Raw genomic sequence first — 27,328 nt, forward strand, 5'->3', positions numbered from 1 at the left:
AGCCCTTACCGAGAAGTCCATTGGTGTATGGATTAGTGAAAATGTAAGGACTGTGTACTTGTAGATTTATACCATGGTCTCGGCTGTCAATTTAAATCAATTTTACATATAGTATGTGTGATCAACTTGAAAATAAGTTCTTGATTGTGTAACTGCAGTGTGACTGCGAGGAATATAATATTTCTATTTTCTCTATTGGAAAGTATCGATTGCAAAAATTTACAATAATCCACTTTGCGAAAACCTTGTGTAAATTTGAAGTTTTTGACTGCAGTTTCTGTCCTTATCATATTGTTAGAGGTGCTCATCTAATCAAATGTCTACTGGAATGTTATTAAAGCGGTGCACAAAAAAAATTTTATTTGCTCCTCCTATGCTGCGTTCCTTTTCCACCATAACTCCAATACAAATGGCGTATACACTTTATGGGGAAAATAATTCTACACATTTGCCTCTAATAATAATGCATGGGCTCTTTGGTTCCCAGCGTAACTGGAAAAGTGTTGCTCGAATATTGGAGAAGAATGTGGATAAAATGGTAAGATTGTGATTAGGAGTGACACCATTGAGTATTATTTCTAAACCAAACATTTGTACTTTTGTTCTTATAAATAGCAAAATTGATGTCGTAATCATAGGATAATATCCACAATAGTAACCCCCCAACTTCGAGATTAAGATAAGATAGAAGGTAGATCTTAAGGATGGCAGAGAAAGTTCTGCTAAGTAATAATTTTTAGCCTTTTGCTACTGTAGTCACTACACCTACTAAACTGATATATGCTGTTTCCTTATGTTTAACGCACCTTTACATGTACATAAATTGACTTTATATGTATGTATAATTGTAAATATAGTTTAGGTCCCCCAACGAAGAAGGCCACGAAATTATTATTAGGTAACCGTTACAACAACAACAACAAGGCCACGAAATTTATATGTACTTATATATTTTTATACTCTCACAACCTGTTGCTACAGAGTATAATATTATAGTTTTGTTCACCTAACGGTTGTTTGTATCACCTAAAACTAATCGAGTTAGATATATTGTTATATATATATAAATGATCAGGATGAAGAGACTAGTTGAAATCCGGGTGACTGTCTGTCCGTCCGTCCGTCCGTGCAAGCTGTAACTTGAGTAAAAATTATCTTTATGAAACTTGGTACACTGGTTTCTTTATACCGTAAGACGGTTGGTATGACAGATGGGCGTAATAGGACCACTACCACGCTCACAAAAACCCATTAATCAAAAACAAATAAATTGCAATAACTATGCTCCACAATAAGATACGAGACTGTTATTTGATACACAGGATCACATTAGGGCGGGGCTTCTACAGTTAAAAATTTTTTTTTATATGGGCGTGGTCATGCCCCCAAATAGGTTTAATGTGCATATCTCCTAAACCACTAAAGTTATAATAAATAATTAACAGGCAACAAATGCTGTTAGCACCTATATCGGCAGTGTGAAAATGGGTGAAATCGGGTGAGAACCCCGCCCACTCCCCATATAACGGTACTGTTTAAAACTACTAAAAGCGCGATTAATCAAACACTAAACACGCCAGAGACATTACATTTTATCTCTGGGATGGTATGAGATGACTTTATAGGAAGCGCGTTCAAAATTACACAGTGAGCGTGGCACAGCCCACTTTTAGGTGAAAACCCACATCTTGAGATCTGCCTAACCAATTTCAAACAAATTCGGAACATAACATTCTTCTCATATCTCTAAATGGGCGAAATCGGATTATTGATATATTTGATTCTTTCACTTTCCAGTATGCAAATCAAGCAACAATGATTATATCGGGGTAAAACATTGCGTGAATAATGCGTTTAAAGTATGCCACCTTGTGACCAAAAATTGTCTAAATCGAACCGAAACTGTTCAAGCCCCTAAGAACTAAATATGTGGACCCCAGCGCCTATAGTATCAGTCAATCCACAAAGAAATCTCAAACGAGTATACCATTTGACTTTGCGAGAGTATAAAATGTTCGGTTACATCCGAACTTAGCCCTTCCTTACTTGTTAAATTTGATTTTGACTGGCAAATAACAGTCATTTTTTGAAAAATTTTGTGGCAAACTCCTTTCGGATGGGATTGAGATAAAACTTTAGAATGCCGTCCCAGGATTGGGTATGGGCGGATAGAGGAGATGCTCCCAATCAAGATTATGCGTATATAGCCGCGGGAAACTTATAATTTTCAATATATTTATGTTTAAAGTTGAAAGTTTAAGTTTAATTAAGTATCTTTTAGATTTAAAATGAATTTTACCCTAATATTTTTCACTTTTATAACTCCTAACAGTTCACTAATTTGTTTGTACATATATAAATTATATAGTGCAAAATAAGGTTTAATTCAATATTTAACTTATTGTTCAATTCTTTAATTCACACAATAACAAAGGGGTTGCAAAATATACAAATAACCAGAAACGGATTAGTAAAGTGATAGTGGATATAAAATTTTAAAATGTAGGTGTAAAATTCATTATAATGCTTCCGCCGTTCCCTTTTGGGTGTTACAAACTTTGTGGCAAACTTAATATACAGGTTCAAGTATTAATATATAATATACCGTTAAAGTAAAAATTGATGTACCTATGTTCATGTACGTACTCTAATTACAAATATATTATTTTGAAAAAAAAATTAAATCCAAAAAAGATATGTTTAATGTGTTAAACATAGTGAAATAGATTTTATTAGCTTTAAATTATTGGATTTTTTTTTATATAGGTATTAGTTAACGATAGCAAACCTATACATAAAATAACTCAGGCGATCTTCCACTTGAGGTTGATTCAAACTCGCTTAATCTCATTTGGGCCGAAATTCGTCCTTTGTGTTACCCAAAGAGAGGTAGGTAACCAAATCCTCAAGGATCGACAGATCGTTTTGAGCTCATCACAAACTTTTTAAGGCATTTTCGCTTGGTTTGCCGAAGGTGCGTCTACCGAAATATTTCAATCTCAGCCTTGCAAAAGCTGGGAAAATTCCGCTATGTCCGGCCACCCATACTAGTTTAATATGGAAGAAGCTGGGAGCTATTGCTAATGAGGTCATGGGCTCCTTGACTAGTTTTGAGAGCACAGTCAGCGAGCTCAAAGCTAGTATAGCCGCTCGGCTGTCGGAGTGAATGCACACTCCTCTGAAGGAGGCTGCTCTCCGGAGCAGTACATCTACTGCTGCATTGATGGCAGCCACCTTCGCTTGGAATATGCTATTACATTAGATTAAAATTTGAGGACTGCACTGCGAACTGTAGTCTATTGTGTACAACACAGATTTAATTTCCCGAATGCCTGACTCCTTGCTATTGCGAGGCAATCCAGGAGTATGTGGTCTGATAGTCTGAAACTAGAGTTGATGGAGAGCTCCCAACAGAAGAGTCCTCCAACGGCTTCGCCCCGCCCATAAATCCCTCTCACGTGTGTGGGCCGATAAGGAACCGTCAGGAGAAGGTTCTGCGGTGCAGTAATCTAGGTCGGAAGGAATGCAATCAAGGCCATGGAGAATTTCAGTGTCTTCCTGCCCGGGGTCTCTCATATACCCAGCCACCTATTTACTTGTGTGTCTGTGCACTTCCCCACTCCGTCAGAACCGTTCTGGTTCGACCCATAATGTACAGGTCAATAAGTCTCTCCAGAGTTTTCAAAAGAAACGTTGGAACTGATGGGTCTAAACTCCTTGGCAGTGACATGACAGCTTTTACCGGCGTTCGGGACGACCGCACTCTAACATGTCTCCACACCACCGGTATGGGACCTAATCTGACGCAGATCGCGTAGATGTGGGCCAACCAACTGCATGATTCCTTTATTGTACGCTGAAGCTGTGTAGGTATAATGCCGTTGGATCCAGGAGACTTAAACGGTTTAAGAGATTTAATATCCCACGTGAGACGACGCTTGTCCAGAAGGCCTGAGAAGGCTGTACAGCCTTAAAGCTCTCCAAGGTGTACTTCTTCTGTAGATGGGTTTAGCGGAAAGTGAGCATCCAGGAGGAGCCTTAGCGACTCCACGCTACTTACATCCCCATTTCCAAATTCCTCTCTAAGATACTCTAATGGTGTAGCATTTTTTGGAAAATGCGCCTAAACCTAGAGGTTTCATGACAGCCTTCTACTTTTTTACAGAAGCCTCTCCAAGAAGACCGTTTGGCCTTCCTAATCACATTCTTATAAATAGCAAGATCCGCTTTATACAGTGCCCAATCTGCACTAAGTCCGCTTTTACGGCCCTTATTAAACAGTCTTTTTCTTGAAGATCTAATTTCCGCTAGCTCTGGTGTCCACCAAGAGGGTTTCGCTTTTCCTTGCTGTGTTTTAAGATGATAAGAGCTTTCAATGGCAGAAAGCTCTGGTGTCCACCAAGAGGGTTTCGCTTTTCCTTGCTGTGTTTTAAGATGATAAGAGCTTTCAATGGCAGAACTACATACAGAACTGAAGAGCTCGACGTCCCAGTCCCTGTTTCTAAATGGTTCTCTGATAAGACCTGCTCTGTCCAGGTTAAAACTAATATACCAATGATCACAGAAGGAATGACCTCCATTCAGAGATTAAGGGATCTATTCCCCTTGCTGTCAAAGTGAGGTCAGGGACTTTTTTTCTGCCTGCAGTTACAAAAGTGGGGAAGGGTGCGTTCGAGATGGTAATCACGACAGCAGTGTTGCAAATTTGTCAAAGTATCACGTTCTGCGTGAATTTTTGGTAAGACTTGCAACAGCATCACGCTCTGCTGTCATTTTTTGTTCGCAATTTATGCAAATAATCGCCAACACTAAATTTTTGTCTGCACATCAGCAGAGTATCAGCAAATATGCAACACAGTAGCTGTACTGCTGCAATTATTACGTAGCTCGAACGCACTCGAAGTTTCCACTGTTCTTAATATAGAGGTCTTCACTACAAATGAAATTAAAAAGTGACTCACCTCAAGCGTTTATGTCCACGCTTTTCCAGACCGTGTGCCTTGAGTTCGCGTGCAAACCAATAATGTTGATCGATTTTCTTCGACGGGCCTCCGCTAGAATCCTTCTCAGCATCACTAGAGGTTGTATCACCTCGTCATCGTGCGACATATAGGCCAGACGAGCCAGAGTCTCCAGCCTAGTAGTCACACCGTCCTCGTTGCTGATATTAGGTAACAAGAAAAGCATTTAGTTCATTTCGGACCAGCAGACAAGTTCTGATTCTACCTGTACTGTTGACCGCCAGCAGCTTATGACTCATCTTCCTTAGGCTAGATATACCGCTAGTGCGTAGTCACAGTTCCTGGATTAGGACGACATCGGTTCCGTCTCTCCTGAGACGAAGCAAAAGATTGCCGGATACCGCCTTCGCGTGCTGGATATTAATCTGAATTATCTTCCTCCTCCAGACATTTCTCCAAAAGTGCGAGTTCTGCACTTGCAAGACAATCGACACCGACCTCATCGAATAGCCGCTCGAGATTGAAGGCAGAGTCATCGGTCGACGATCTGCCCCAACGCTCACTACGTCCGAAGGGGACGAGTCTACCTCCATGCCCGTTTGGATTTTGGTTCCTTCTCTCCTGTCGCTACTGGAGGCTGTGGAAGATGGCTCTTTCTTCCCCACTACGATCGCACACCGTATAGCAATTTCGCTAAGAGTTGGTGCTGCTCTCATGTGAGGCTTCTTACCGAGGTTAGGTCTCACTCGAGCCCATTGATTCGCCAACATCCACGCCGCTAAGCACTTTTCTAACCCACTCAAGTGTGCTGGCATACTGCTTAAATTCCTAAACAGTCTGCCTGCCACCGGAGCGAGCTTTTATTTTTTCCGCCATGCGACGGTCCCAAGTCCCAAGGATATTACTGTTAGGAGGCCAAGTCGAGATGACGCACGCCCTTATTGGGCCAAGCGTTTAGAGCCGACCAGCGCAAAGTGAAAGTCCCCTCTACCTACACTTACCATATTAACTCGAATGACGGGAGAGGAACGTACTCCGAGGCCTGCCAGGGTTTAAACTGGACTGAGGCAATCTCGGCAATTACCCGCCAGCTATTTTTACAGGATGTTACTCCCACATACTCAGGTGACAGAATACCTCGACCACCAGCCCAGTGTTCAACTAAATCCAAAATCTACAGTCCTGAAATAATAGTCCCGAGTCCATCCAAGGTCGGGTCTGTAAGAAGTTTTCAGAAGCCGTCAAGGCCGCAGGTCATTTAGTGTAACGCTGAATGCACAGCGGGGAGGCAACCTACCTTACATCCCGTCTAATACATATATTAACCCGAAATTCAGGAGTTTCTATTCGAAGTTTACCTATTATGATTATATATATTCGTATTTGATTTCCACCTTTCAATTCAATTTTCTGGTATGCTTTTTTTGCTCTGAATGGAGTGTGCATTCTAGTTGCTGTTGAACGGTTAAGTTTTATTTTTATCAGATCTCGGCCAAGAAAAAGAGGCCCGGATCAAGTCATCGATGCTTTTTGTTGATTGGCGGAGAGAGCGGGGAAATAAGGATGGTGTCATCGTGTGTGGTGTATGTTGGTATCCATTGGTGGGTGTTGTCAGATTGTATGCATTGGTGTGTGGTGTTCTCGGTAGTGGATTGTAATGTTATGGTGTGTTGGAGTGTGTCAGTGTTGCATATGGAGTGGTGTGTGGCGAATCCCCGCGAAATTTTAGCCTAGGAGTACAGCGTTGCTACAACGTTGCTCAGTCTCGTCGAGCGGCGGTATTGCGGCCTTGGTTGCCGGCGTTGCATCGATGCTCCGTTTCGCTGACTCCATAGTCGAGACACGGTAAGGTGTTTTGTCGCCTGAGTTGTTTTTTGTTATTTGTGCCCATGAGCCTGGGCAACCTGCTGGCGTTGCATCGGATTCATTCCCCTGAAGATGCTGCAGTGCTGTAGTCAGTGTGGGCGGTGGCTCATGGGGAACTGAATGCGTTGCGGTTCCGTTGTTGGGGTTGGTAATGCTCGCGTGCCACTTCGAGGAACGGTTGCACCTGTATCTCGGGGCGCTGGAGTATCCCGAGGGCGTGTCACATTAATAGCCGAACGGATGGCAGGCGTTCACGTAAGTACATCAGCGTCCATAATGTAGCTTTTCTATGCGACCAAGCCGCTATTCGGTAGGGAGTAGGCAATCATCATGGATGATGACATAAACTGAAAGTTTTGGCGCTTGTTCAGGAGGCCTCCAACTGTATCTCTATGGGGATCCTTTGTGTATTCTTCTTTCCATCGGCGGCTGAAATCGTGAAGGAGAATTTTTATTCTTTCCCAACGATTTAATAAGGATAACGACTTCACGCCTGGCTTAGGTATGTCAGAATGGGTATTCCTTTGAGAAAGTACCCTGGATTTAGGACTGACGGTCATTACAACGGATAATTCATGATGACTTAAACCTGTTTCCATATTTCCTATTTATTTTATTCAACACTTTGTTTAAATATGTTGAATGAGTTTTTTTCTAATTCAATAAGACAATTAAATAAATAATTGAAACAATCCCGACATCAACCCTTCAGGCCGCAATGAATAATTTTCTAATTAGGTGTCGCATATGAGAGACAGCATGGAGGTCATTTACGGTCCAAAATTTTATAAAATAAAATAAAATTTGCTATACAATAAAAAAAATGCATTCATTAAAAAAATTTTATTACGGTTTGATTTTGTAGCGTGCTTCGGGCGCCACCCTGTACATACTAATCGTGGGATTTGTATCTGTGAGATATCATTTAGATTGCTCGCGAACTGGGACCATTTTTCTAAACGAAGTGATTTTACTTGTTCGTCCCAGTCGGTTCATTCTAGCCATAATTCATGTATTAGCATTTTCGCTTGTATCATAATTGGCGAAAGCCATCCTGCGGGTTCGAAAAGTTTTGCAACTGAGGACAGAATTTGTCTCTTTTTTTATGGCGAATAATGCAGATATTGACTCAGTAGTGTATGAAAACTGGTCAGATATCACATTTCCTGCTGATTTGAGGACGTTTATTACCTGTGATAAGGATTCGTATGCTTGTGGAAGACTGTAAGTAACATCCAGATAGAATATCGTCTATACATGCTTGTGTTTTCAACACTTCGGTCGCCAGAGGAAGTTCTGACTTTGTGTTTTCGAATAGCTAGATATGGAGCACAGTTGACGTCAAAGATAACTGCTTTTAACTTAAAGTCGAGTAGTGAGCTAGTGGGATATTTTCTGAGAATAATTCGTTGAATATCTTGGTTGTCTTTATGTATGTCTATTTGCCTATGCATCTTTTTCACATCCCCATTGAGTACGTTTTTGAATATACGTCAAATTTGGAGCGTGGGTCCCGTAAATAGAATATAATTTAGGGAGTACCCCGAGCTAGTTGATATTAAGGCATTGAAGACAACTCTTACCTTTGTTGTTTTTTGTTTTGTTTAACTTTACTACTGCATAATGGGGTGGGTAAAATGACTAGTATGATACCGTTCCCACAACAGTGGGGTCTACGTAATCGGAACGGACCCGGATTTTTATACGGCCAAGGACTGTCAACTCGGCAGAATTCTGCCGCTACAACAACAACAACTAGTATTTACTTAATATGATTTTTTCGGCAGGACTGACTTCCTTCATGTGATCTAAATGGAGGTATTCTTCTAAGACCCAATCATATTCTGCTTTCGATTCGAAAAGATTTCAACATTTTCAAGTATTATTTGCGGTATAAGATCGCTGCATAGGATTGTATATATATTTAGCGATTTTTCAATTGGGATCTGCTAGTTTTAGGTGTAAACCCTTTTCCCAATATTTGTTATTTATATGATAGCTTGGAAGTATGTTTGTTAGTTGCGGTAAGACTATAGCATCTGCTTGCTCATCTGTTTGGGGGGAAATTAGTGTACTAGGGCAGATTTTCTTTGAGTTTTGAACTAGTCTTCCGCCCATTCTCAAGATTTCGAAATTGGCTAATTTTGTTGCCAGTTGTAGCCTATTTTGTGCACTACATTGTGATTGTTATGATCCTTGGTCTATTACGGCCCTACATTTAAACAGTTATCGTTGTTAGATGGAGACGACTACTGTGGGTAGTAACACTCTACTTTGAACTTTGCTGTGTAGCGTTTGAGATTTTAAAGCTTTTGAGCAGCATGGTGCTTCTTGGCAATTTTCGGGAATTGAATTCTTAGCAATTTGCTGTTGCAACTAGATCCCGTGGCTCTTTTTATATTTGCGCTGTTCGGGAGTGAAAAGATGGTAAAATTATTTGTACAAGGTGCGTTCCAAAGTAAACAGGACTTTAAAAAAAAAAAAACAAATGGTTTTATCGGCAAAATCAATTAATTTTATTCAAAATAGTCTCCTTCTGCTTTAATACAGATTTTTGCGTGTTCAAAAGTATGTCGAAGTAGTGTTTTAGCTCGTTGCCCGGTATGGCCCTCAGTATGCCGGTGCAAGCCTTTTGAATGGCCTCCACGTCTGCATAACGCTTTCCTTTCATCGGCAAATGCATTTTTCCGAAAAGGTAGAAGTCGCACGGTGCCATATCAGGTGAATACGGGGAGTAGTTGATTGTTAAAATGTGATTTTTGGTCAAATAATTGGCCACAAGCGTCGATCGATGAGACGGCGCATTATCGTGCAACAAACGCCAACTTTCATCTTCGCGATATTCGGGCCGAACACGTCGAATACGGCGCACCAAACGCTTCAAAACTCCAAGGTAGAATACCGCATTAACATTTTGGCCGAGTGGAACAAATTCTTTGTGGACAATACCCTTGAAATCATAAAAACAAATCAGCATTGTCTTCACTTTTGACTTATCCAGGCGCGATTTTTTGGGTTTCGGCTCATTTCTCATTTATGTTCTCACGACCACTTTGAAAACGTGGAAACCACTCGTGCACTCTGCTACGGGATAGGCAATCATCGCCATAAACTTGTTTCAACAATTGAAACGTTTCGGTAAAAATTTTACCAATTTTAAAACAAAATTTAATGTTGGCTCTTTGTTCGAAGCTCATTTTCGCACCACTAGAGTTTACTTTTTTACTGTTTACTTTGGAACGCACCTTGTATGAAGCATTGAATGATGTCTTTTGTGACAATAGACACAATTGAATTTTCTTTCGCAATCTTTGAGCAAATGCGCATGGCACAAACAATTTTAACATAATCGTGTTGATCTGATAAAATTGTTTCTTCCGTTAATATATAATTTTTTAAATTTTACGCAAGATTTAAGTTTATATCCTGCTTTACATAGTTCGCAAGACGTGTGTTTTTTTTTTATTCGAATGTGAACGATTGCGTATTGTAAAAGCTTCTGCTTCTGTTCTGTTGCTACTAGCTTGGGGTCTATTGAAGCTTCGATTTAGGTCGTGTTGAACGTTTTTCGCTATTTTTTTTTTTGTTTCCCCGTTTTGCATTTCGTATTGCAAACAGCTAACACTTGTGGCTGTTTTACTCCATGACTGGTCTAAACTTGTGTATAATTATTTCCTTGGGGCTTATGGGCTTGAGCAGTTGTTTAAGCCATAGGTGATCCAATATTTCTAAAACCATCAATTTGTTGTAGCTTAGGATTCTAGTTCCTTCTATAATTTATAGATACATGCCATCGATTCCATTGCCCGACGTCAATATCGTGCAGTCATCAGCGTACGAGGTCACGGAAATTCCCTCTGGTGGTTGAGGGAGTTTCGAGATGTAGAAGTAAAACAGTAAAAGGGAGAGGACACCACCCTGCGGAACCCCCTGTTTAATTCTTCTCAGTTTGGAGTTTTGACCTCGAAAGATTACGGATGATTGCCGACCGCTCAGGTAGTTCATGGTCCATCGCTTCAGCCCTGGAGGGAGCGTAGATTGTTCGATGTCCTCAAGTAGCGTTGTGTGGTTGACTGTGTCGAAGGCTTTCGTAAAGTCCAACGCTACGAGGATCGTCCTCTCGCAGGGTGGCTTCTGGCTTAGGCCATGAACTATCTGGGCGTTTAGGACGCTAAGTGCTGTGGTGGTGCTGTGCACTTTCCGGAAGCCATGCTGATGTTCTTTCCACACATCGGGTATTTGAAGAGTGGCCATCGACAAGTTGAAGACCCTGGTGAGGTAGTTTACTCCCGTCGAGCCTAGATGTTTTAGCATCAGCATGTTTATTCCGTCAGGGCCAATGGATTTGGACGATTTGGCCTTTGTGATGGCACTCTGAACCTCCCCATCGGTGAAAGTAAGTAGTGCGCAGTCTTTTGGCATATTGCGCAGCCGTCGGGTAACACATTGTTTGGCCTTGTCAGTTGAAGGGTGCAGTGTAAACTGCCGGCTAAAATAGCTCGCGCACTTCTTCGGGTCCGAGGAGGCATGGCCATCGAATTGAATTTCAACCCGATCATCATGTCTCCTCGGATTTGACAAGGCCTTGGCAGTAGTCCAAAGCTTAGCTACACCGGTGGAGATGTTGCAGGACTTCAGGTGCTCTATCCATTTTGTCCGCTTATGATGATTTACCATTTGCCGAATCTCCAAATTGCCCAGCCGGTATGAAGGAGTGGGTAGTGCGTTGAAGGTGCTCTCGGTAAATTCTGTGAAGCCGACCCAGCTAGCTTTGTTAAAGTTAACAACAGTGCGGTTGTTTCACGATCGAGATAATTATGGGCAGATGGTCTGATGCGAGAGTTAGCATAGGTCGCCAGGTTATGCTATTTATTAGACCACCGCTAGCGATGGTAATATCGGGCGAGCTATTACAGGTGCCCATAATTCTGGTGGGAGCTTCGTCATTCATTGTGCAGAATGTCGAATTGTCAATCTGTTCCGCCAGCTCCATCCCCCTACGATCGTTTGACAGGCAGAAATGCCAAAGGTCGTGATGCGCGTTAAAGTCGCCTAGCACCAAACGGTTTTCACCACGAAGTAGCGCATCTATATTCGGGTGATATCCTGTTGGGCAACATGTAACTGGGGGGATGTATATATTAAATATTTCGAGCTCGACATCGCCTGACCGGACAGCTATACTCTGACATTCAAGGGTGGTGTCCCTGCGGTCGATGTCAACATCGATTAGACGATATTGCACGGTGTTGTGCAATATGAAGGCTAGGCCTCCACCATTATCCCGCTCGCGATCCTTACGTAAAACATTGAAACCTGCACAACTCAGAAGATCTGAGCGGCTGTTTAACTTGGTTTCTTGGACCGCAGCTATCGTTACGCGCTCCCGGCTCATAAATGCAACTATCTCCTCGATCTTGCTCTGGAGTCCGTTGCAGTTAAATTGTCCGGTCGTGATCCTAGGGGTAAGTGGGGCGCGTGTAGGTGGAGGTTGTTGCAGCTGTACTATCCGCATGGGCGGTTGTCGCACTGTGGTGTTGATTGGCGACGCCACTGTATGTGATTATGGGGGCAGACTCCTACAGCATGGGGCAACATACGAGCACTCCACTCGTGTGGTGCGCAGACTGACACTAGCCACTTGAATGATGTGACATTTCGGCGTATTGCGGTCTGACACACGGAACAGACTGTGCGAGGAACCAGGAGTTGCTGGGTGGCTCTCGCACGAGGATTGGAGCTGGATGAAGTTTGGGGGGGTTGGTCAGATTGGGAGTCATGCTGTCTGTGTGAGCTCCTTAGAGCCGTGGAGGTCCCATCTTGGCCACACGACTGGAGTGGCGGCGCACTGCGCGAACATGGTGCAGGTTGCACAGCCGTTGAGGCAGATGTCGCAGTATTGCGTTGACAGCATGGGCCTGTTAAAGCCTGAAAAGGTCTTAAGATGGCTCCATTCATTACATGTATTGCACCTAACCGAGGTGAAGTTTGGATGGACCCTTCTAGCGCAAATGTAGCAGTAAAATTCCTCGGGGCCCGGGTTGGACTGAATGCCAGCACGGGTCAGGAAGATACGGAGCAACCCTGCTGCTAGGCGTTGCTCCAATGATGACAAACTTAATCTAGAACTTACCGATCCAAACAGGGTTAGATCGCTGAAATACCAGCCCTTGGCCGGATAAAATCCGGGTCAATTCCGGTAACGTAGAACCGGATGTTGTGGGAATTGGATGGATCGATGTCCACAGGTTCTGGCTTTGGCATATTATTTCTCTGTGAAAATCTTACATTATTTCATTTGCAAAATTTTGCGCAAATCGAGCTCTTGTCAGACTATATCTTTTGAGCCTTAACCAGTGCATCTGGAAAATCCTGCGGACAAAGGGAAAATATGATGCCCTTTAATGAAGCATTGAGTCCTGTTATGAATATGCAAAGGGAGTAATCCCTATTATTTTTATTGAGTTCCTTTGTTATTGCCACGGTTCCATGGGTCGTGATGGTTTTATTTGCTAATAAAGGTAATTTATTGTTGACGAGATTGTAATACTCGACGACGGACATAGAGCCTTGCCGTAGAACGCTCAGTTCTTGCTCTATAATATGAATTGGACATTTGTCCGAAAATGAGTTTTTTTTACCTGAGAACTCAGGTATGGATTTTATAAGGGAAATATTACTCTCCGCAACTAGTCGGGTAATTAAATCGACTGTCAAACATTAACGTTAGCCATTTTCTTTATTAACAATTCACAAAAAATCAAAAAGGTGATTAAATTTACCACAACTACAACAATAAGAAAATATAATAGTAATTTTATAATTTTTCTTTGTTTTTCTGATCTGTTCTAAGAAGAGATACTCTTTTATTCTGGAGGGACCCTTTTATAAGAATCACAGAATTGAGCTGAGATATGTGGTTCTTTTTCTTTTAGTTATTTAGCTGGTCAAGTCTTAAATTATTGTTTTTTATTTCGCTTCCCTTTTTTTTTAATTTTGAGCATTCCCTAATGTCGTGGGAGCCCTTACAATAATCACAATATAATAACTTCTTATATCTAATACTAGGGCTATTCCCCATTTGCAATAGTTTTTTAAATTATATAACATACAAGATTTCTGATATTGCCTTTTCTGTTTGCTGTTGTTTTGATTGCCTCCCTCAGTACGGAAAATGTTCCAAGCGATGGATCAGCTTATCGTCGTCGAGAGCATATCTAAAAAAAAAAATTATTTAACCGCTAACGTGCGGATTAGAAAAAGAACGACTTATTCCGTTTGAATATTAGAACAAAATAAGCAACGTTTATTATTAAATCAGTTCTATTCATACACTTAATTCTATCTACAAAAATGCTTATTCAGTAATTGATTTTATATTTACTATTGCTTACATTTTTTAGATGGTCTGAGATGCTTATTAAGATTTTAATAATTGCTAAGTGCAAAGACACAGTTTTGTTTATAACTAGGGTAAAACTAGTATTTGAAGGCTATTGGTAACCTGTATATATGTATATAAATATTATACCAAACTGGGATCGATACAACTCACTCTGATTTCCTAGAGGGGTTGTGGGAGGTAAAGTATATATAATTAATAATAACTAAACGAGTTAGATATAGGGTTATGTATATATAAATGATCAAAATGAAGAGACGAGTTGAAATCCAGGTGACTGTTTGTCCGTCCGTCCGTGCAAGCTGTAACTTGAGTAAAAATTGAGATATCTTTATGAAACTTGGTACACTGGTTTCTTGATACAGTAAGACGGTTGGTATGACAGATGGGCGTAATAGAACCACTGCCACGCCCACAAAAACCCATTTATCAAAAACAAATAAATTGCCATAACTATGCTCCACAATAAGATACAAGACTGTTATTTGATACACAGGATCACATTAGGGAGGGCTTCTGCAGTTTAATTTTTTTTTTTATATGGGCGTGGTCATGCCCCCAAATAGGTTTAATATGCATATCTCCTAAACCACTAAAGTTATAATAAATAATTTACTGGGAACAAATGCTGTTAGCACCTCTATCGGCAATGTGAAAATGGGTGAACTCGGGTGAGAACCCCGCCCACTCCCCATATAACGGTACTGTTAAAAACTACTAAAAGCGCGATAAATCAAGCACCAAACACGCCGGAGACATTAAATTTTATCTTTGGGATGGTATGAAATGACTTTATAGGAACCGACTTCATAATTAGACCGTGGGCGTGGCACCTCCCACTTTTACGTGAAAAACCATATCTTGGGATCTGCTTAACCGATTTCATTTAAATTCGGTACATAACATTCTTCTCATATCTCTATGTTATAGTGCGAAAATGGGAGAAATCGGATTACAACCACGCCTATTTCCCATATAACACCATTTTAAATTCTATTTGATTCTCTCACTTTCCAGTATGCAAATCAAGCAACAATGATTATATCGGGGTAAAATTTTGCATGAATAAAGTGTGCCACCTTGTAACCAAAAATTGTCTAAATCGAACCAAAACTGTTCAAACCCCTAAGTACGGAATATGTGGACCCCAGTGCCTATAGTTGACTTTTTACGGAAAATATCGGTCAATGTGTAAGATATATAATTGAAATTCATATAATAAAATAAATAAATGAAACATTCGATAATAGTATGTTTTGTGTCAAAAATGGGTTGAATCGGATCAATACTTCCTTTATTATAAAATTTTGCCAACACCTTAAGTAATTTCCCGGCCTTTGATCCTTGCAAGTTGCGAGACTATAAAATGTTCGGTTACACCCGAACTTCGAATTTCCTTACTTGTTTGTATATAGAATTTAAAATTTTTTGTTTTGTAACTGCACTGTTAGTTTTGTATTACCGCACTGTTTGTTATTTATTATATACATGATTGCACTGTTTTGGCGCTGTATTTGTTTGGTTTTATTAAATTCATTTTTTATTTCGCTCACTGTTTTTTTTTTTTTTTGGACCATGTTAAACTGTTGCCACTCTGCACCATAATTAAGCACTCACCTTCTTCACTTTTGTACCTTTCAGCACACGTTTAATATTTTAACAATTATAATTTAAACGAAAAATAATCGGTTTGGAAAACAATGTAGTTATCCGGATCGAAGAGGCGTCGCGCAGGTACAAATCGAAAAAAAATCAAACTCCGACTGACGATGATGGCGATCGAGAAAAAGAGAGTGGTGAAATAAGGATGGTGTCATCTTGTGTGGTGTATGTTGGTATCCATTGGTGCGTGGCGTGGGTTTGTATGTATTGGTATGTGGTGATCTCGTAGTGAATTGTATTATTGTGGTATGTTGGGGTGTGTCAGTGTTGCTTGTGGAGTGATGTATGGTGCTTGTAGTGTGATGTACGATAACCAATAATAAATAAAAAATATGAAAATATTTATGTTTTATACATATTTGTTTTAAGTCATTTTCAAGGCTTTATATATATATACAAATGTATTGTTTACAATGAAAACGCTCTTTCTACGTCAACATTGGTGTACAATTGCTACAGTTGTCACTTGCGTCCATTTGACTACTTGAACTTAGCACACCATATATTCCTTTAATTTCTTTAAAGCCTTTACTTTTTTGCAGAATGGCGTCCAATTTCCCTTTGATTTTACGACCAAGTTGACCTTGCATACCTTGAATAGTTGTAATAGCTTTCTTTATCAGTTGCACTTGTTCTGCCAATAATTTTTTTTTTAATATAGTTATTATTTCAGACAAGAAAGTATAGTTTGCACTAATATAGGTTAACTAAACTTCAATTGAATTTAAAACTATTGCTTTTTCGCTTTTTATATTTAGTAAACGTTGCCGTCATTAAGATCTTTAAGAAATGCTTGAAATTCTACAAAATATACACAATAATATAATTTTCCACCTGCTGTGGTGAGCCGCGATATTTGTTTACATGTTCTTAAAAGTTTTAATGCGCTAGCCCGATTTTATAAATATTTTCTTTCTAGTCGAAAATAATTCGTCAATATTACTGAAGCAAATTCGCCCATATTCGCTAACTCGGTGCATCGCGTGTGCCAAACCAGTAACGTGCAGTCCATTTGGCTAAAATAATTTCATCAAACACCCTAGCGATTGTGGAGTGATTCGTCCGTTCTAGACAAACGACGGTTCATAAATAAATTTTGGAGCGTATATCTTTATCTTGATGTAAAATCCCCACATTCGTTTCATCGAATAATACTCACAGAATGTGATTTTTCAACTAAATACAATTTTGTTAAAATTAACAAAATGTACTAAAAATATGCAATTAACAATATGCTAGTATATTCTATTAGGAAAAAATTTGTAAAACTATGATCTAACAAATCGATGCCATCTTAATAAAATTCTTACTTCGCATACTTTTTAAATTTTAAGGTGTAACGTCATCGTTGACCGATAGGACGCTTGGGATTATTGTTAGTGTATCTTCTTGCCTGGGGTTTGAATCCTGGTTCTGTGTTTTGTTCGTAATTTTTATTGTAAGTTTTTTCTTTAAATATCCTTTTGCCGCTGCTGCGAGGATCAGGATTTTGACTATTATAGTTGTGGCGGAGCCCGTCCAAAGACTGGTCCTATATTTTGTTTTCAGCAGGCCTATTTCTTCTATATTAGCTACGTTTAGTTCTTGTAGCAATTGCAAGGATAGAATTTCTTCGGTTTTTGTGGAAGAGTTTGTTTATTGTCTGATCGCTGGTAATGGGTTGGCAAGTGATGCCTCTTTATTGGAATAACTTTTGTCATGGATATTGATAGTGGAGTTGACATAATTTATGATGAAGGTTCCCGTTAACTCTAGTGGGTTTCCATCTATATTTATTGTTCCGTTGTAACCATTAATAAGTAATGGTTGCTGATTGTTGATGGTTGTGCAGTTTGAAGGTTGCCCTTTAAGCAATCGTGGAATACAGTTTGTTTTTGAAATATCATCTAATTCCTTTTGCTTACAAACTATTATATTATTAAAATTTTTACAATTATTCTTAACATAAGTTGTATCTTGACATATCATTAATTTTTCATATGGAGTTTTTGTTATTTTTTTATTTTCTTTAACTGGTTTTATTACAATTGTTATAAATTAATTTATTATTCCGTCCTTAGCCCATTGTATAGAATAATCAATATTTACTAATTCTTCTTTTAATGTTCTTATTTTCCTTTCTATAATTTTTGCTAATTCGTCTTTTAATTCATTGCTTGATTTTACATTATTCAATATCATATTTGTTACACTAGTTAACTTATTTATTTTTTTCGATAATTGACTTATTTATTACAACTTGATGATTGTTATTTTCTAATACATTGTTAATCTTATCACTAATTATCTGGAAATCCTCGTTGTCTGGTGAACCAGTTATCCACCTCCATATAGTTCCTAATGTTTCTCTCGCTCTTTTAAGTATGTTTGGTTTCAATTGGGATAATAAGGATTTTACAGTTTCTATTTCGTGGGATAGGAATGTGTAAAGGGAATTATTTTTAGTTATATCGTGGGTTATCGAGGTCTCTAGTTGTTCTATTATTTCGTCGTACTGATCTAGGTTTATTGAATGTATCAGTTTAAAAGTTCCTGTTTGGAGTTTTGCCTTTCCTGTTGCTATGGTCACACTTTTGCTGTTTGTATAGTCTAGTATTTGTGTTTCAGCATTGCACAAGGCAATTAAATATGCTATCCTGTAATGGTAGTGTAGATATTCTTTAATTTTTAATGTGGATTTTTTGCACAAATCGATCTGATTTTGTTACTATTGTACATCCTTTATCTTCCTGTACTAATTCTTTTTTATACTTAGGTGTAAGTTTGTTGCCTAGTCTTTTATTGATCTTTACATAAACGGTATCGTCAGTATTGTAAATTCTGTCCTGTTCTTATTATGATAATCTAAGTCTTGTTCCTGTTTGTCACGGATTTTCTTAATATTGTCTAGTCTGTCTTTTTCTAATTGTGCTGGGTTAGTGGCAACTCTTCGTCCGAAAAAGGCTTCTACGGGTTTTTTATTGATGGTTGAATGAATCGAATTGTTATATTTGTGAATGGCTCCGAAAAGTAAATCTTCAAATGAATTATGGGGTTTTTCGCTTTTTATACAGCGGATTATTTCTGTTAATGTACTGTGAAATCGTTTTATTTGTCCATTTACGGTAATAGTGTAGGGGGGTGTTTTATATATCTGAATTCCATATTGGTTTTCTAGCATGAATGTTTACTATGTTTACGGGTATGCCAAACATTGTGAGGAGTTCCTGCAGGAGTAATTTTTTATCTTCTGAAGCTCTGGATTTCACTATCTTTGCCCGAGGATATTTAGAAAATTTATCTATTGCTGTAAGTATAACTTTTTTATTAGTGTAATACAGATCAATGTGAACGATTTGACCTGGATATTCTAAGATTGAGCAAGGTTCCAATATTGGTTTTGCCAGGTGTCTCTGATATTTATTTTCTTGACAAGTTTTATTTTGTTATATTCTTAATTTTCGAGTTCATCTGAGGGAAATAGTATTTTTCAAGTAGTTGAATTTTGGACTCTATCGCATTCCTGTGCTCTGTTATGTTCCTTTATAATTTCGGTTTCTTGTTCTGATTCATTTGTTAGATCTTTTACTATTTTTCGTGTGTATTTTACTGTATATCTGCTAAAATTTTGTGAGTAGATATTTTGGATTTTTCGTAAGATGTTGTCTTCCGTTTTTATTTCTTCAGTAAATTCGGGTTCTATTATAGTGTGTGTATGATATGTTGGGAAAACGATTTGAAATTGGTGTGAAGAGATATCTCCTGTTAAGATAAGAAGTTGACTTTTGAAAGCATTTATTGGTGTATATGCGTAGTTTATTAATGTTTGTCCTGAACTCTCGTTACTATGTTGTGTAGCTGTCAATGAGTTTATTTGCGGATCGGGTGGGATTCGTAATAATGCGTCTGCTACTACGTTGGTGTTTCCAGGTTTGTACTTTATCTCATAGTTATACTCTTCCAAAATGGCTTTCCATCTTTTTAATTTACTATTGGTGTTTTTGTTACTGAGGGCATATGTTATTGGCTGGTGATCTGTAAATATTTTGACCGCGGTTGAGCCGTATAAGTAATTCCGTAATGATTTTAATGACCTATTATTGCTAGCATTTCTTTTTTATTCATCGCGTAGTGTTCTTCTGTTTTCGTCAGTGTTCGTGATATAAAAGTTATTGGTTATGCACCTATTGCATATGTATTGGCGTCGGTTGTTAGGTGAAATTCTTTGTTGAAGTTAGGGAATTCTAACATTACTTCGTTTGAAGTAAGTGAATTCTTGATTTTGTTGAATGCTTCTATTGCTTGTTGGTTCGGTGTACTGCTATTTTGGCTGACATATTTTTGGGTATTCGTCCCTCTTCCTCTCTCAAAAGGAGAGTTAGGAGTTTCGCGAGTTTGGCGTAATCCTTAATGAAACGACTGTAAAAGCCAGACATTCCAAAGAATGACCTAAGTTCTTTTAACGTTTTTGGAATCGGAATTCACTGATTGTAGCTATTTTTAGTGGGTTAGTTTTTAATCCTTGAGTGGAAACGATGAATCCTAAATACTCAACTTCTGATTTCAAAAATTCGCATTTATTTAACTGTACTTTCATATTAGCTGTTTGTAGTGTGTGAAATATAGTTTCTATATTGCGGAGATGTGTTTCTTCGTCTTGTCCAAAAATTATTATATCATCTATGTAAACGTAACATTTTGTCCCTATGTGTTCTCTAAGTATGTCGTCAAGTGTCCTTTGAAATATAGCAGGTGCATTAATGGTGGCATGAGCCAAATGGTAAACGGGTAAATTCGTATTTAGCATTTTTAATCGAAAATGCTGTTTTTTATACTCTCGCAACCTGTTGCTACAGAGTATAATAGTTTTGTTCACCTAACGGTTGTTTGTATCACCTAAAACTAATCGAGTTAGATATAGGGTTATATATATATAAATGATCAGGATGAAGAGACGAGTTGAAATCCGGGTGACTGTCTGTCCGTCCGTCCGTCCGTGCAAGCTCTAACTTGAGTAAAAATTGAGATATCTTTATGAAACTTGGTAGACATGTTTCTTGGTACTGTGAGACGGTTGGTATTGCAGATGGGCGTAATCGGACCACTGCCACGCCCACAAAACGCCATTAATCCAAAACAAATAACTTGCCATAACTAAGCTCCGCAATAAGATACAAGACTGTTATTTGGTACACAGGATCACATTAGGGAGAGGCATCTGCAGTTAAAACTTTTTTTAAAAAGTGGGCGTGGTCCCGCCTCTAATAGGTTTAATGTGCATATCTCCTAAACCGCTAATGCTATAATAACAAAATTCACTAGAAGCAAATGTTTTCAGCACTTCTATTGACGGTGTGAAAATAGTTGAAATCGGGTGGCAACTCCGCCCACTCCCCATATAACGGTACTGTTAAAAACTACTAAAAGCGCGATAAATCAAGCACTAAACACGCCAGAGACATTTAATTTTATCTCTGAGATGGTATAAATTGGCTTTGTAGAAACCGCGTTCAAAATTAGTCAGTGGGCGTGGCACAGCCCACTTTTAGGTGAAAACCCATATCTTGAGATCTGCTCAACCGATTTCAACCAAATTCGGTGCATAACGTTCTTTTCATGTTTCTATATCATAGTGCGAAAATGGGCGAAATCGGACTACAACCACGCTTACTTCCCATGTAACACCATTTTCAATTCCATCTGATTCTTTCACTTTCCACTATGCAAATCAGGTAACAATGATTATATCGGGGTAAAACTTTGCGTGAATAATGCAATTAAAGTATGCCACCTTGCGGCCAAAAATTGTCTAAATCGAACCAAAACTGTTCAAACCCCTAAGTACTAACTATGTGGACCCCAGTGCCTATAGTTGACCTTCTACCGAAAATATCAGTCAATCCACAAAGAAATCTCAAACGAGTATACCATTTGACTTTGCGAGAGTATAAAATGTTCGGTTACATCCGAACTTAGGCCTTCCTTACTTGTTTAATATCCTTTTCGTGTATGGGTATCTGGTGAAAACCGTTTTTAAGGTCTAACACTGTGAAGAATTTGTTTTTCCCAAGTTGGGTGAGGACTTCATTTTTTTCTGGGATGGGGTATTTGTCTGGTGTTGTTACACTGTATAGTTTACGATAGTCTATTACCATTCTGTATTTTTTCTCCTTTGATGCATTGAGTTTCTTTGGGACTATCCAGACTAGTGAGTTGTAAGGTGATCTTGAGTGTCTGATTATGCCTTGATCTAGCAATTCTTTGATTTGTTTTTCAACTTCGTCCTTCATTGCCATTGGGTAGGGGTAGTATTTTGAATAAACTGGCCTATCTGTTGTTGTTTTTATTTCTGCTACTACTGTCGCTGTATATGTCAATTTCTCATTCGGTTCTGGATATCTAGCGTTGAGTTTTGGTTGCTGTATATGTATTGTGCTTTGTATCCTTGATTCTCCAATTTTAAACAGAGATGAAGGGCTTATGGTATGTCTATTGGCTCTTTTATTCCTAGGAGTCTAGGAAAATTTCCATTGAGTCCTTTTATGAATGTATCTAAAGCTTTGTTCCTATAGGTTGAGGGTGAAGGGCTTCGGGTCCCATTTCAAGACTCGATAAATTATTGAGTATGAGACAAAGGTGATTGTAAATTTCTTGGTAAAACTCTGGGATAGTTTTCCGTCCCTGTACTAAAAAGGCTAATTGACATCAAGGGTGGTAATGTCGCGTTTGTCCGCGTAATAGATTGTTAGGCAGTGTGAGATAGCTTTCCAGCCAAGTGGAGTATTATACGATTCTAGGACAACGTCGGCGTTGTCTACAATTTTATTTCTAATGACGCTTAAGATACGCTCTGATGCCTTCGTAGATCTTAAGCACGCGGTCTATACTTTTTCTCCATGAGTTAAATTCGCCGGGGTTGCCAGAGAATTCTCGCAGGCTTCGTATTATGTCAGGTATTTTGTCAAGATCGTCTAATCGTCCACGGTATTCTAAGTCAATAGTCTGGTCAATTGCGTTAGTCAGTATGCTATTTGGGTTATTCGCTATGTTCTCCCTAACCACAATTTCCTTAACAATTCTGCTGATAAGAGCTTCTAATTCGGTAGTTGTATTGGGATTTTATGGAGCGAGAACATTTAGGTTTTGTGGAGGGGGAACGTTTGGATTTAAAACGGGTGGTGTAATAATGTTTTGATTTTGCATTTTTGTTTTAATGGTTGCTTTCTAACTTAAATGAAATCAATTAATTTAAGTTATCCTTTTTTGTTTTTCTTTACTTTTTTAAATCAGTTACTATTTTAAGTGATCATATTATTTTTTTTTTGTTTTTCGAGAAATTTCTATGAACTTTATTTTCACGATATTTTCCTATTTTCTTTCACTTACTTCTATCTGAATATGTCTTCTATTATTGTTTTTCTATGATACCTTTGTCTATGCTTACAGTAAGATCATCCCGCGGCGGAGTGGACTATCCTGTTTGTTTTCCACTACTAAGGTCCACTCTTTTTTCGCACTCTTTGCGGTTAGTTTGTTCTGCTGTCACAGGAGACTGCACTGATGTTGTAGGTTGCTGCTACTTGAGGAGCTGTTGGTTTCACCGTTGTTGCTGCTACTTAGCGTGGGTTGCGTTGCCGCGGTACCGATATTAGCACTACATTTAGACTTTTTACGGCGATCGCGACTGGCAGTTGGGCGCAAGTTATTATATTTTAAGTTACGTTTTTGAAAAAAAAAAATTTTTTAGGCCGAAGCCGTCTTTATTGAATCAAAGTGAAACTTAGACTAAGTTTACAATATTAACTTCTTAACATTAAACTTCTGCATCACGTTGGGGGCACAGGTGTACCGGCTATTGTTACGTTGATTCGCGAGGCAGACATGGCATCAGCATTTTATAAGTATTGTTGTTGGTGCGCTTCCGTATCGTGGGAAACATATAGTTCAAGGTTTTGAGTGTAAACAGCGTTAACTTGTACATACTCTGTTTTGATGCTTGAAAGGCAATGTAATGTAAAACATTGCCTTATTGCCCGGCTGAGTGCATCATGTCCATACTGTTAAAAGCGCATGATGTATATATGGAAAATAGGAAAAGAAACTTTAAAAAATCGTTTCGACTAAATTCTTATAATCGAAGTCCGCTTTTAAAAAAAAGTCAATCAAAATAGTAATTTGTAATAATACCTTTATACCTTAAACACCTTTATTATATATAATATTATTTATAATTTCATGTACAGTGTAGGTGAATGATGTAACTTATATTATGTAGGGTTTTGATGAATGTTATATGTATAATAACACCAAATTCCAACATATTTTGAATATTTTATGAATAGTGAATTGATACATTTATATATTCACTCGATTAACAAACTTTAAGTTTATAAAAAATGTGTATATTCTTACTATATAATTTTTTTATAAAATATCACATCCTAAACTTAAATATTAAAATAACGCTAGTAATAAATAATACGCACAAATATATTACAGGAATATGGAAAATGCTTTATTGTACTCATTGCCATTGCCCTTTTGCAGTGTTATGTTAAACAAACGAATGCCTTGAAACAAGGTGTAAGTTGACTTGTAGATATATACGATGTAAGTCCAATCTAAAAGTACAAACCTTGTCTTCATAAATTGTGTACATATGTATCATCTATATGCTTTTGCTAGCTACGGGGTTGTTATCTTATATTATCCTGAAAGATTGTTCCAGAAGTATTTTCACGAGACCTGCCATAAGTGACTACTATTGATCCAATGTACATTAATGTTGTCGAGCAATATGTGCCGCCACTCCAGTCGACTGGCCAATAAAAAGTTTCAACCGACTCCATTCCGACCTGCGCACCACACGTGAGTGGAATGTGTCGTTGGTTTCCCCGTACTGCAGTAGGCTGCCACCACTGCACCCTACAAAGACTACGTGACACTCGCGACAAACCCGAATTTTACAATTTAATTATGACGGACTCCAGTGTAGGATCAAGGGGATAAGTGCATTCTTGAGCTGCGATCCAGGAAATCAAGCTTAGATTAACAGTGTCGACTTATCTACGAATTGATAATGCTAATTTCGTAATGATTGCAGCTCATCGCTCGCTTCGTCCCGGCTGGAAGAGTCTCGGATATCCTCTCTAATTTCCTAATTTACACGGAATGAGTCCCCGCACGATTCTAACTACTTGTTTGCATGTCCTACGAATTCTACTCATCTAACACCCCTATCCCTATGGTCCGACCCCGCCGAAAAGGCACGTTTCTTGGACCTCCCGACTTGATCTTGATGACAATTAACTTATGTCTTGCCACCCAAACAGGGTCTGGATAACTGCTACAATAACAATAATATCAAGTGAACATTCCTGCAGCAGTATAACGACTAATCTTTGAACGCGACAAACTTCAGACAAGCAGTGAATGTCATTCATAGAGGTGCAGTTAACACCTGTATTGATTCCCTCCTAGTGAATCGCATTCCTGCAATTTAAGCACTATCCTTCGTAGAACAATAGCTCGTTTTGCCGCGTGAAATCAGGGTTAACCTCGAGCAACTTCATTCTGAATACTGTGGAAACTTCTATTATCCAGAATCGACCATTATATACTCGTACAAAACATGCATATGACTACTTGCAAATGCAATTTGCAATAAAATTATGTCAATCCTGAAATAATTTTTTATTACATTAAACCCATCCAACTGTGAAAATTCAACATTATAATGATTGTTCCTGTTATACTTTCCTTGATATTTTTTTTTTTTATGTTTTACAGATATTTACAGTAGATGCGAGAAATCACGGCGATAGTCCTCACACATCTGAGCATAGTTCTGCCCATATGGCAGTAGATATTTCAGAATTAATGAAACGTAGAGGAATTACGAAAACATGTGCAATGGGACATAGCATGGGAGGCAGGACGATGATGCATTTAGCTCTGAAGCATGTTAGTATTTCATTTTCGTTAATAGAATTTCGTCCGTTTATGAAACACTTAAATTTATTTATATTTTTTATTCTCAAGCCGGAATTAGTGGACCGGGCAATTATTATTGACATATCTCCTATTGCAGTGCCGCGAGATTTTTATCAAATGAATGATATATTTAAAGCTATGGAAAATGTTGATATTCCTGCGAAATATTCATTGGGACAAGGTCGCAAAATAGCTGAAAATCAAATTAAACACGCCGTGGGAGTCCAAGCTACTGTTGAGTTTATATTAATGAATTTGAGAAAACGAGATACTGGAGAGTATGTATAACAGAAAATTATAAAATTATAAAGGTCAGAAAATGCATTATCCTTCATAGTTCTAATATTTAATATGAAATTGTATTATTTTCTCATGAAGTTTGTGTTGCTTGTTCAACATAGGGTTCTATAATGTTTAATTCGAATCGAGATTAAAACAATTTAGCAAGAAACGACTGCTGAAGAAATTATTTCTAGAGCCAAAATTTTGTTTCAACTGGCATTCCGTTCATACTACCAACTTTATTTGCTGTCGATATATTTGACATCTTATCTTTAGTTTGTAGGGCAAACGGGTAAGTGGTGAATATAATATCAAAAAATATTGACTCAACTAATATTGGACATGCTGCCGAAGTAGTAGGTTTTGGTGCGAACTATCTTTCTTGCTTTTATTTTATCAATGATATTTTATTTCTAATTGTTACATAAAGGATATATGGCAGGTTTAGTGTATATGTATGTGGCAAATACAAAGCGTTCATTGTGGTATACCCTTTGTTTCCTGCGCTTTGTTGTTTTAGCATGAACTGTGACAGTTAAGCAAGGAAAGTTGTATGTGATTGGGCCTTTAGTCTAGCCTCATTCACCGCGCCAACAGATAATTGGGCATTATGCCAACTGATAAATGTAAAGATGTGGCAAAGGAAAAAATTATTTAAAGAACTTACACCGTTTTTTTTCTAAAGTTTGATTCAATCCAATATTAGACACAATTCCCAACCTTCCGTTCATATTGTACCATTTCATTTAAGACATCTAAAGTAATAAAACAAAACGTATTATTATTTTTTTGAGTTTATCAAAATCTTATTTCTGTTTCAGATTCTATTGGGTTCCTAATATTGGTAGTCTTCATAAGAATTTGAGATTATTCAACGACTTTAAGGAGCATGTGAAGGATTTACCACCTTTTGCGGGACCAGTGATGTTCATCTGTGGAAATCAATCCAATTTTGTTGAGTAAAAAAATTTTTCAAATAATAGTCTTTAGTAGATATAAACATTATGTTTTCTTAACAGTCCTAATAGTTGGCCGGATATTCAACAAATGTTTCCTAACTCAGAACTACATTGGCTTGATGCGGGGCATTTAGTCCATTTTGATCAGCCGGAAAAATTTGTTAATTTAGTCGTGGAATTTTTGAGACGATAATTTTAAATAAACTAAGATTATTTCACATGTA

General features: G+C 38.3%; 1 protein-coding gene across 2 annotated transcripts; it reads left to right on the plus strand.

Annotated features, from left to right (window-relative positions):
• LOC106624131 (sn-1-specific diacylglycerol lipase ABHD11) lies at positions 1-27,328 on the plus strand. 2 transcript variants are annotated; one of them, XM_036359737.2, is made up of 5 exons: positions 1-538; positions 25,660-25,833; positions 25,912-26,141; positions 26,967-27,099; positions 27,165-27,328. In XM_036359737.2, exons 1-5 carry the CDS (start codon positions 317-319, stop codon positions 27,168-27,170), a joined length of 765 nt encoding a protein of 254 aa, XP_036215630.1. In that variant the 5' UTR covers positions 1-316; the 3' UTR covers positions 27,171-27,328. The 2 variants fall into 2 exon arrangements, with proteins under 2 accessions (XP_036215630.1, XP_014099288.1); XM_014243813.3 differs by having other exon boundaries at positions 2-538; positions 26,967-27,104.

The sequence above is a fragment of the Bactrocera oleae genome, chromosome 5 (assembly GCF_042242935.1).
Source record: "Bactrocera oleae isolate idBacOlea1 chromosome 5, idBacOlea1, whole genome shotgun sequence".
NCBI lineage: Eukaryota > Metazoa > Arthropoda > Insecta > Diptera > Tephritidae > Bactrocera > Bactrocera oleae.